We start from the raw sequence: 12,597 nt of genomic DNA, 5'->3' as shown, positions 1-12,597 counted from the left end.
AGCACTACGAGTGAACAGACACAGTTATCAGATTTAGAAGACAAAATACAGGGAGCCAAAATAAACAAGATCACACTTTAGTAAAATATGTCTCAAATCCTGCCTATATTTTCTCTGGCAACTGTAGTCCAGACAAGCCCACATACCCCTCTCCTTATATGTCTTTAAAGACACATAAGGCCAATAACAATGGATTCTCCTGTGTCAGAATTCATGTCTCAGATGAGAACCACCATGTCAACCAACCTGAGAATCCCCTCCCTGTTCGGGACTCACCTCCAATACCTGCCCTACGGTCACTGTCCAGAGGAGTCAGGAACAGCTTCCTGTTTGTGCTGTCTGTGTAGCCTGGTAAGATGAAAGAAGGGTGAAGTCCAGGGTCATTATCCCTTCTGGGGAAAATGAAGATACCTCTCCACAAGCTGTCTTCACTAGGATGATGGTGAAATGACCACAGTACACAGGTGTGCCAGAGAGCAAAGAGGCTGGAGACAGGGACTGCTGCTTATCAGCCCAAACAAGCTCTCAAGATCCCTTCTACTTTCTGTGTCAGGGATCAAGCCCCACCCATTCCTAAATCACAATGTCTTTGTGAGCAAAATACATGGACTCTATGGGAAGAAATGCCTCCATTTCCAAAATACTGAAAAAAAATCACATGAATATGAAGCCTACCTGTATGACTATAGGCATGGGGTTCGGCATCCAGCAGAGCAGGTAGAAAGGAACCTGAGAGAGAGAAAGAGATACAGAGAGACAGAGAGAGAGAGAGGAAAGAGGGAGAGAGAAAGAGAGAGAGAGAAAGAAATCACATGTGCCTACAGTATCACCCACTTCTGCAGCCTCTTACCCTACTTCTCTGTGGTATCTATTAGACCTGTAGCTCCTCCTCAGTGGATATCAGAAGTAGTCACAGAAACATATCCATGTCCTTCTGACACTGGAGGCCCTAGGGCCCTAAGGCACCCCAAACTCTAGAAATACATCTCTCGAGTCAGCAGCTGACATGAGAAAGAAGGCACTGCCCAGTTTAAACAGCAATACACATAAGGGGATTTTGAAACTAAGGAAAATTTCCAGATAAGTCCCTAAGTGGTAGAATTTGACACAGGGCTGGCAACTTCTGACCAGGAGGCTGTGTACAGACACTATAGAAGAGTGGTCTACTAGGTCTAAGGTCCTTCATGTCCTCACTACAACATTTGGGCTACAGAGAGACCTTGGTCCTGTTGCTCAGAGTCCAGAGATATCTGTTAGTTTCAGGTAATGCTGGCCTATGTCTAGAGAGCCTTGGTTGTGTGATGCAATCTGAGGCAGACACTGGCCCATGGGAGGCCTACCATAGGGACCTGGCTGCAGTAGCTTTGCACCTGTCTGTCAAGTTCCTAATGGAAAGTGAAGGTGGAGAGGTGCTTGGCCCCAAGAACAGATGGAAAGGGCACAGTTGTCTTGATGAGTTCCTGCTGCCTGTGGCAGATAGCCAGGTAGTGGCTCAGTACCAACTCAGATCTTCACAAACAAGTCTCAGCTGTAGATCCATTGGTTAAAGTTTATCAGGAAAGGATCTCAGCTCTCTCCAACTTTATGGGCCAGTTCACGAGGAAGGCTACCTGTGTTTGGGGCTATGATAACCAAGCATGTGTGGGCAAAGGACAATCTACTTGCTGCATCCTGAGAGAGGCAGAGTCCCAGTGGAAGCCAGGACAGGCAGGAGCCCAAGACCCCCCAGCACTGCTGTGTGACTTGGCCCCTTTTGATTTGTTGGGATGTTAGGTGTTCATCAGACTGGTGCTATTTCTGAAAGACCAGCTCCCCAAAAAGGTGCTGATCATGTGATCTCAAATAGACTTTTCTCCTTCCAATGTTAAGTTCTCATACCTGCTCGCCAGGACAAAAGTTTGGCAGTGTCACATGTCTTCAATATCACCAATTCCCAACAGAAACAGAATACACTTGGAAGTGGCATTGCTGGTGTTGGGAAGATTTTATTTTTATTTGAAAAACAGAAGAAGTGTAAATATTACTTTTATTTTCAAGACTATATTCATATATACATTTAAAATACTTTAGGACAAATGATGCAGTTTTCCTCTTTATTTCACTCCCAGATCCTACTCTCTGGTGTAGCCAAAAGTATGTGCATAGTCTGAAATCCTCCATTTATGTCTTTTCAGCTTTTTTTCTCTCTCTCTCTCTCTCTCTCTCTCTCTCTCTCTCTCTCTCTCTCTCATCTCACTGTCTCCCTTTCTCTTCCTGGGCCCACTTGGCCTTTCCTCATCTTTTCTCTTCATCCTCCTCGATCTTCCTTATCTGTCATGAAGAAGGTTGACCAGGTTTGTGTCAAACCTCTGGATTCTAGTAATCTTTCTGCCTCAACATCCAGTAACTGGGATATAGGCATGCTTCACCACACCTGGGTATATCTCTATGCATTCATTTTGACATGAATTCACAGAAATTTGTTGTTCTTCTTTGAGTCATGACCCAAATGGTCACTGTTTATCTTGTTGTTTAAACTGTGTTTGAGCTCCTTCAGGTTGGTGTCTTTAACTAGTACATGTTAGGGTCTGGATCTATAGCAGCCCCCTCCACAGTGCAATAGGACAAGACTTCTGCCCCAAATATAGGAACTAAGTTAATGAGCACCATGACCATCCGCAGACAGGACAAACAGACTCCCTGCACCCATGACCTAAGACCTGATTGCAGCAAGAGCTGTCTCAGCACCACTTGCTTTCCTTTAGATAATTTTAGAGAAAAGCAGACCCTTCATGCGCGACCCAGACTCTGGTCAACGTAAGGGGCAGTTCAACAGAATCTGCCTCCCCCTTTTAAGCCCCCAGCCCTTTCACCTGTTTAAACTGGTTTTTCACCTTCCACATTCCCAACGCTCTATAAAAACCTCCAGCCAGCAGCCTGAAAAGCAGCCGTTTCCTCTCTCCCAATGAGGGCTGCTCCCAGTGACTTCTGGAAATAAAACTCTGCCTTGGTTTCTGTCTGGAGTCCTCCTGAGTGGCTTTCTCTCCTGACTTTTGTCTATTAGTACATTCCTTCCTTTTCTTTCTGTATATCCTGTGTTCTGTTACCACCAAGTGCTCTAAGTTCCCCCTGCATGCCTGTGCTCAGTCATGTAGTCCAGGATCCATTTTATTTCTCCAAGGAAATAAACTCCTTTCACTAGAAAGTAGAATATAGAAATCAAGACTTGGGTGTGGGTCACCATTTTCACCTTGAAGTGTCCTCATAGCCAATCCCACCCGGTGAACAGAGCTAGGATGTATGTGCACATGCACTAATCTATGTCTGATTCACATCTATATTTGTCTGTATACTTATTGATGCCTATGTCTACTCAAACATTTGTATATCTACAGGATATATATATATGTTTTATTTTATGTGTGCATCCATTCATATGTGTGTGCATATATGTATGAAAGACAGAGGATGATATTGCCTTCCACAAAATCTTTCCACCTTATTTTTTGAGATAAGGTGTCTCACTGAATCTGGAGCTCATAAACTCAGCTAGGCTGGCTAGCCAGTAGCCCCAGGAATCTTCCTGTCTCTGCCTCTGCACTTCTGAGATTATAGGCATATATCACCATATCCATCTTGTACATGGGTGCTAGAGATCCAAACTGAAGTCTTCACAACTACATAGCAAGCATTTTACCAACTTATTCATTGCCTCCACCTCATATATGTGTAGTTCAAAAAAAAATCTCCATATCAATATCCAATTCAGTAAATCACAACAGATTTCATTTTAATCTCACCCCTTGATTAATGTATTTCTTTCTTTAATAGTGAAGAAGCTGATCTACTGGTCTAAAGTCTATTTCCTTCTCTCTCCAGTTCCACAACAGACAGCATCAGAATCTCTCGGGTGCAACAGAGAGCAGTGGGTACACTCTTTGCACTGTGGTCACTGTGAATATTATGGGCAAGACACATGTGGTATGCTAGTCTGTAACTAGCCTTCTCCTCCTTTGCAGTCACCACGTTTTGTTTGTAAGCGAAATTAGTGTTGTGTGACTTTTCCTAGGGAAACATGATCAAATGTCTCTTCACCCCAGCTAGGGAACTAATAACAAACCAAAGTAACTACTGCACCAGCGTCCAACTTGGTGAACCAATAAGTTTACTGGAGTTCATTGTATGGTACAAGTGAGGGTTTTCTTACAGGTGCATGGACCCAACAGCAGATGCATTACTGAAAAACTCACCTCATGAATGACAGACAACTCATGAAACTGCATCCCCGGGGTTCTCTCTATTATTTGTTGAACCTTGATAAGAGAGACAGTCTCCTCCCCAGCATTTCTCACGGTTTATATAACCCTAAGAAGAAGGCCTTGTGAATCTTGTAAGTTTCAGGAACTTTCTGAAAATTGTGAGTTATTTAATTCCCAAGCCTTTGGAGTCTTGCCTACTTCCTTAGTCTTAAGGAGCCTTTCTCTAGGAAAGAATGTTTCAATTCAGTGTCACAAAGGCAGGGCCATGTAACTCTGTCATACAGGAAGAACACTTGTACCTCAAAGCAGCCTGTGTTAGGCCTCAGGAACGATACCTCTGATCCACAAAGAGAATATTTCTGGCTTCAATATTCAAGTGAAAGAGAGTTGATGGAAGTGGGGTAAGGAAGGAAGATAAAGGGAAACGTTCAAGTCATTCCCAAACTTGGAGCTGCTTACTTTCCTTTGTGCCTCAGGATGAACCACTACCTACTCCCTAAAGCCTCCCAACTTCTCAGGTAAGAAAACTGTTCTGCCATGACATGAAACCATCAGACACAATGTTCAGAATAGTTGGCTACTGCTGATGGACCAGGTCCCTAGAGATTTGCTTGTCATGCCCTGTGAGAAACCATACAGTCCTTACCATATAGGAGAGTTCTGCTGGGTGAGCATCTTGCCCAGGCCCACCAGGCCTCTCTCTTCCTTCTCACCATGTTTTAATTTTTCCATTTTTTCTCATCTCTCTATGTGCCAGTTTTTCAAAATATATACAAATCTTTCCTCATAACCTTATTTCTAGTGTCTTTCATCTTCCTCTAGTGTTTTCTATCTTACTCTTTGTGATTTCTACTTTCTTCTCCCATCGTGCTTCCAACACCCTCATATCCATCTACCATCTCCTCTTCTTCCCTTTTATTTTCCCTGTCTTACTTATTCTTTCCATCTTTTCATCCATCCTGTCTCCATGTGTTAACCCTCCTTCACCCTTCTTTCCTGGCTTCTACCCTCTGGTCCACTCACACATGTCCTCCATCCATTCATTCATTCCTTTCTTCCCATTTTCTTTTATTCTCCTCTTGTCTGCAACCTTTCTCTCCTCCTACGTTCTCGTTCCTCCCAGGCAACATCCGCCATCTCATATGTTTGTATCATGTGTTTTCTTCACTGGATATGAAAAACTAACTTAATGTTGAAATAATTAACTATGACCTCAGTATAACTTCTGTGTGGTAGATGAGAAGTATTAACAAATGTATTTGACAAGAACCTTATGTATTCCTAACAATATTTATACTTATTGATATATATAGAAGTAACAGCTAAGACTTTGGAAGCTTGTACTGTTCTGAAATCATAAAGACCACTCTGATCTCAGTCTTAGGCTCAGATAAGTAAGGTACACAACCACAAAAACCTCAGTGTGTGGGCACCTTGAGAATGATGCTCTTGCAGTGGTCTTTGAGGAAGAACCTGCTACAATGTATCCTATTTGTTAAAATAGCTGTTAGTACTGGCATCAGCATGTTACTGGGAAATATCACAACCACACATTTGCCCAAAATACCTTTTTTGTAAAAATTCTGACTGTTTAAATTTCCTATAATAGCCTAAAGGCTACCCTATTTTTATGCTGGAAATCTCTAATCCACCAATGTGATTACTGCCAAGGAATGACGTGAAAATCCTATAAAAACCTGTATGTATTTCTCATCCATGCCTCAGTTCCCCTAGCAGAAACTCAGACTGGGGCCAGGCGTAATAACTAATAGCTACCTCCACATCATAAGTATGGTTTGAGTTTTCCTGGCAGGCAAAGTCAGTCTTGGGTTAATTCTTGTAGCATGCCCTCATTTTTCCTTTACATTTGCTTCCAGTTGTACCTTTTCCCACTCTCCCACGTCTTTTCTTCAATAATAGTTTTTATCCTGTATCTTTGTTTCATCCAGTAACAATGGGTCCATTTTACTTTCCAATACCTTGTATGGTGTAGCAGTTTGAAGACAGATTCAACCAAAGACACTCATCTTTATGAGGAAAGTGGTTTTTGTGATGAATCTCATCAGCAATCACTGTTGCCATTGTTTTCTGATACAGTCTCAGATGTACCTCTTGGTGAAGACCATGTTGGTGATGGAGTGAAGGTTAGCTGGGATCTGTAGCAGTAGCCATTGGCTTTCTTCTCCAAATCACTCCCTTTCCTCCTTCCTAAGAGTATCCCAAATATTTTGGGGCCTCTCATCACCCCTGGCTAGAGGAAGGTCCTGTCTGGTGAAGCTAAATCTTTCTATGGTGATCCTTGGGTAACAAGCTGGGCGTGTCACCTACACTGACCACTGAGCCCTAAAAGGAATAATGTCAAAGAAAAGAAATGGAGCCAAATCCTCACCCCTAGTGAGTGTAACACTGTCTCACAGGTGGTCCAGTTTCCCTTGTAGCCTATGTAAAATACAGAATGTTGACAAAGACAATGTCCTGAGATCTCAGGGGCAATCACCTGGTTCTTCTAAGGTAGAGAGTAGCCATCACTGACACTGAGCAGGAAGACAATCTACTTTGTAGACATCCAGGAAAAGGCCTCCATTCCCTGTAGTGCCTGTCAAGTTCTCCAGTGGGTCCTTGTGTCATTATTAATAACATGATAGCAAAGCCATTGAGCCACTCACTATCCATCCACTCCTAGATTTACTTATGCATGCCACAGCCCCATAGCATTAGTTTCCTTCTCCACCTGCAGTTCCCCAAAATATTGATGTCCCCTTTCCATCATGTACCTTCTCTAATACTGCCATACTAGCAAAATTCCCTCTTCTTCCAGGGTGCTCTGCAGTACAGGCCCACATTCCCCATGCAACTCTGGGACAGTTACCAGAGGAAAATACTGTTTATCTACAGCCCACCACTTAGTAAGGGGAACTTAGGGGAGATGTATCACAATACAAAGTTCTGGGTGATGGGGCTTTAACAAAAGCCACACGAGTATGTGTCTGGATATTGTCCCTATATATAGACCATGTTTGTACTATGTTGCTTTTCTACATTGCCTTATCATGAAATATAATAAAGTTAATATAAAATTTTCCTCAAACTCTACATTTGCAACATACCAAAGAGTTTTCAAGGTACTCTATTTTTCTTTATTCTAATTGAAGACTATCTACAACACTTGATTCTAAACAGGAGACACTATGGATCACCTGAATTTTTTTTCATTTGCCAATAAAAGATGGTACTTAATGAATACACTTTGGGTTATGAAAAGAGTTTTTAGATTCCTGAAGCCATCACTTTTCTCTCGCCATTAAAAATGCAATTAGTTCATCTACTAAAACTGTGAAGATTTTCTTGAGGGATCAGGTTGATGTCTTATTCCTTAGATATAGATGAGAGGATTTCCTGTGGTCTGTTCAGAACTTCAGACTTTCCTGAACCCTGCCAAGATTTCACGCCCCCCTTGGCATGTCCTTTCTCCCTCACTATTTATCCAAGGGTACCAATTCCCAAAGTGGGGTGAACTTGCAACAATAATGGCTTCTGGAGAAAGATCTACCGTGGGATGTCACCAAGTAATGTTAACCCACAGGGACTTTAGTTCCTTGGAAGACTTCATAAATCCTAAATCCCATGAACTAGGAGTACTATAGCCCACAGAGGACTCCATAAGAGCCAGTCAGCATGGCGAGGACATCCTCCCCAGGGAATTAGGCCAGAGTTGGCAGATAGCAGCTATCACCTTCCTCAAAGTTAGGCAGGCATGAGAGAGCCTTCCCCCAGTGGAGCTATGGCAAAGGTACCCACTAGATGACCAGAACCTATATATCTATATATCAGTGATAGATACTGAAAAAGTGAATTTGAAAATCAATACCTTTTTCTTTTTTCTTTTGACACAGGATCTCATCAGCACAAACTGGCCTTGAACTCACTATGTAACCCTAAATTCCAGATCCCTGCCTCTACCTCACTAGTCCTGAGTTTACAGACATGCACCACCATGCCCAGCTTGTGGTTGAGTAAGTCTCTTTCAATATTTTGCTTTTTGTGGTGCTGAGGATTGAACCCAGGGCCACATACATAATATGCAAGTATAGATTTTTATTAATTGATTTGTTTGGGAATTTTTGAGACAAGATTTTGCTATGTGTCCTAGGCTGGCCTCAAAACTCACAGAAATTCTCCACCTCACAAGTACTCAGATTACAGGTATGCTCAACCGCACCTAGGACTGATGCCTTTAAAATATCATAAAACCATCAGGGATCTAGAAATATACATGCTAAAAGATGGATAAAAACTCTGCAGTGAAAATTAGAAATATTATATTTTTAATTATCAAACAAACTAATATGTATGTTCATTCATTAACATCTTATTTTTTCCCAAAGATAGCAATAGAATCTGTGCAATCCTAATCATAATTCAAATAACTTGTTTAAATTAGAAATCTATAAATTGATTTTAAATTTTCATGGAAACGTAAAGAAAAAGAACAGTCAAATAAATTTTGAGAAACAAAATTACAAAGCTGCTATCAGCCGAAACTTACTAAAATTTACAGTAATTAGGATAGTGTGACACTGTCCCATCAGATATACGAAAGAATAAAAATCCCACACTTATAAACCACATTCAGTTTTCAACAAAAGCACCAAAGTTCTCTTTTGTAACTGCTTAAAAATTTAGTGAACATTTTATCGAGCCCTCTGATAACAATATATTTTCCCAGTTTTACTAAGAAATATTTAACAATTAAAGTTGTTTGTTTGTTTGTTTGTTGCCAGGTGTGGTGGCACATGCCTTTACTCCAAACATTCAGGAGGCAGAGGCAGGCAGATCTCTAAGTTAGAGGCCAGCCTGATCTACATAGGGAGTTCCAGGCCAGCTGGGGCTACAAGGAGACCCTGTTTCAAAAAGACAAAAACAAAAAAATGATTTTTATTTAATTTATGGCATATATCATATGCTGATTTTCCCCCCTAATTCAGCATGTAAATTTCTTTATTATCAGTACTTAGACAAAGAGCTTTTGTCTGCATGGAAGGAAAGAAAACTCAGTGTTGAGAAGAGGTAGAAAATCCAGCATAGAGGGAAAAAGATAAATCAACATGGAAGGGACACACATGTGAACACGGAGGGACAAACGTATCAGTCTGAATGGAACAGACAACATACCAAGGAAGGGCAAAAAGGCGAACAGAGAGGGGATAAACAAGTCTAAAAGGAAGTGGCACATAAGCCAAAAAAGAAGACGAGCTAACATTGAGAGGCCACACGGGTCAATAGAGGGACAGGCGTTACCAAGAGGCAAACAACCAAATGGAGAGGACAAGTAAGCCAACAGAAAGAGAAGAGAAAAGCAAAAAGGGAGGAGACAGCAAGTCAACATGGAGGGACAGACATGTCACCAGGAAGAACACAATATAGAAGAGATAGATAAGCCAAAAGGAAGGACAAGACAAGACAAGAGAGGGGGGCAGAGCATCCAATATGGAAGGGATAGACAGGCCAATGTAGAGGGGGACAGACAACCCACCATGGAAGAGACACATAAAGCACCAGAAAGAGGACAGCCAAGCCAAAAGGAAGTGGACAGACAAGTCAATGTGGGGATGGCAGAGCATCCACCATTGAAGCAACAGTCCCTAGAGTTTGGTCATAAGATAGCCCTGGACTGTGAAACTGCCCAGGCAATATGAGGGGTGAAAGGGCACATAAGGTCACTGGATCGTATGAGAATTTGTTCCAGAAGTTAGCAGCCCCAGAAGGACTAAGAGCTCCATTCCCTCATATGGTTCCTTTCATGGCCATGTCCATCTGCATATTAACACGGGCTGTCCAGTCTGTACCCAGCCTTTCTAGGTTACTGCTCAGTGGAAGTGATCAGGATGTGGGTCCCAAGGATCCTCTTGCTTCCAGCACCCTACCTGGTGCTGAAACCCTCTGGGAGTAAGAGACAGTTCTGATAGGGAAATCAGTGACTGGCTTTGTTGGTGCTCACTGGACATAAGAAAAGGAAGAAGCAGGGCTTGTCCTTTTATACGCTGCCTATGGCACATGCATGTCACAGACTTGTCAAGAGCCTTGAAAAAAACTACTTTATTCAAAGATATTAAAATTTGAAAGTTAATCATTTTTAGAGATTTCACTTCAGTAAAAAACAAATGTCCTACAACTGCCAGATCCTCCCATATCCCCACGTCCCCTACCTACATGCCAGCTATAATCAAGATTAAGCAACTCTTGATGATAAAGACACAATATAGGCACAAACAGTGTTCACCAGAAAAGTCCTGCTCCTGAGAGCAGAGAGATAGGGAGCAAAAGTTGTGCCCACATTGGATTCATTTTGCCATTACAATTCACAGCCACATGGATCCTCTGATCCTACGTGGACATCACAGGGCTTCTCCTAATTGAAATGAAGCAGTGTCACAGTTGTCTCCATTGGTTTCTCAGGATTGGTCCTTGGTGGATCCTTAGAAATAGGAGCAAACCTCAGCAAAACCTGGGGCTCTCCAACATAATAGAGCTGAGGGGGTGATGCGTACAGGTTCAGCAGCAGGACAGAAGTCTTCTAAGTGCAACTTTGACATCCTTGTTCCTCAGAGTGTAGATGAGGGGGTTCAAGGTGGGTGCCACAGAGGTGTAGATGACAGATACCACCTTGTCCTTGTTCAGTGAGTAGCTAGATGCAGGACGGATATAGGTATAGATGACAGTGGAGTAGTACATGGTGACTACAATCAGGTGTGCAGAACAAGTAGAAAAGGCCCTCCGCTTTCCCTCAGCAGAGCGGATCTGAAAGATGCTGACCACAATACAGCCATAGGAGAGGATGGTCACAGAGAAGTTCCCCACAGCCAGGAACACATCTGCAGCAAAGGCCATGACCTCATTCAGGTGAGTCGGGGCACAGGAGAGCTTCAATAATGGGGGAATCTCACAAAAAAAGTGCTCTACCAAATTAGAGCTGCAGAATGGTAGGGGCAGGATCAGGCCTGTGTTCACACTGGTGTTAGTCAGGCTAATGGTCCAGACAACCCCAGCTAGGAGTGCACAAACCCTGGGACCCATCCATGCACTGTAGTGCAGGGGATGGCAGATGGCCACATAGCGGTCATATGCCATAGCTGAAAAGAGCAGCAGCTCTGCCCCTAGTGACCACGTGAAGAGGAAGAGCTGGGCCATGCAACCCCAGTAAGAGATGGTCATCGCCCCCACCATGCTATCCAGTAGCTTGGGTAGGATGGTAGAGGTACAGAGGAGGTCCACCATAGCCAAGTTGACCAGGAAGAAGTACATGGGTGTATGCAGAGACGGACTGGCACTGATAGCCACCACAATAAGCAGGTTTCCTGAGAGGGCAGCCATGTAGAGGCAGAGGAAACTAAGGAATAATAACACCTGCAGGTGAGGCAATTCTGAGAATCCCAAAATGACGAAGTTGGTCACCATGGTCTGGTTCATTGTAGGCCTGATGTGGACTCAGTATTCAGGAACAGCAGGTATACTGTAGCAGGTCTGACAGGGGCTGTAGAGGAAAGACACACCCAATTCTAGTTTGTGCTAAAGAAACTCCTCCAGATGTAGTGAGACCTACTTAGAGATGGAATTTCAGAGACTGTATAGAGTGAGAAGGGAACTTTGCGCCACTAAATGCTGAAAGTACTATTCGAGTGGAGGACCTCCCTCTTCCTGCTTCTGGGAGATTGATGTGGCCACTCACAAGCCTTAAGGGCCCAGGGTTCTGTTCCATTAGGAGAAATTCTTACTCAACTCAGTCCTCAAGGAGTACATTGGGCTGAAGTCTGTTTGTCCTGGTAATCTGCAAAGATTATGGTTACCCTTCACTCAGGTTCAGGCCATAGCTGGGAACAGGTAAGGAATGAGGAAAACAGTAAAATGCCCCTCCCTCACCTAGCCATATCAGGGCAGAATCAACCAACACCCTCACAGGTAGCTTGTGCATTGAACTGCAAACATCACCATCATTCTGCTTGGATGACACTGGCGCTGGAAGAGCAAGGCTTGTAGAATATGGGGTAGGACTAGGCCCTGTTTCAACTGAAGACCTACAACCTCCCACCACTACCACCCACGCAACCCTACCCTGCTCCCACAGAACAGAAGCATGCTTGGCTCACTGCTAGAACTCTGCAGCTCAGTTGAACAAAAACCTTAATCAACATCCTCTCAGGCTCACAACTGCAAATTTCCAAGAATGAGGTAAGATTTACTGTATGATGAGCAGCTTTCTTAAGTTCTCATGTAAATTGCCACTTAAACTTGGAAGTACTGGTGCTTATTTTTAAAGTTTGCACCTCTATACAGCCAAGGTCATAGCAAACCATTTCCTGAT

The 12,597-nt window shown here is 43.0% G+C and overlaps 1 protein-coding gene across 1 annotated transcript; it reads right to left on the bottom strand.

Annotated features, from left to right (window-relative positions):
* Positions 1-10,753: 10,753 nt before the first annotated feature.
* On the bottom strand, positions 10,754-11,711 carry LOC103725865 (olfactory receptor 13G1-like). The gene has a single exon (XM_008823202.2). It carries the CDS (start codon positions 11,703-11,705, stop codon positions 10,791-10,793), a length of 915 nt encoding a protein of 304 aa, XP_008821424.1. The 5' UTR covers positions 11,706-11,711; the 3' UTR covers positions 10,754-10,790.
* Between the last annotated feature and the right edge of the window lie 886 nt (positions 11,712-12,597).

Source organism: Nannospalax galili, unplaced genomic scaffold (assembly GCF_000622305.1).
Source record: "Nannospalax galili isolate Female #2095 unplaced genomic scaffold, S.galili_v1.0 scaffold49, whole genome shotgun sequence".
Classification (NCBI taxonomy): domain Eukaryota; kingdom Metazoa; phylum Chordata; class Mammalia; order Rodentia; family Spalacidae; genus Nannospalax; species Nannospalax galili.
This window is presented reverse-complemented; position numbering and strand designations above follow the sequence as displayed.

Excerpts from the sequence above, each read along its gene's own strand:
- LOC103725865 (XM_008823202.2), bottom strand. The coding sequence starts at position 11,705 with ATGAACCAGACCATGGTGACCAACTTCGTCATTTTGGGATTCTCAGAA.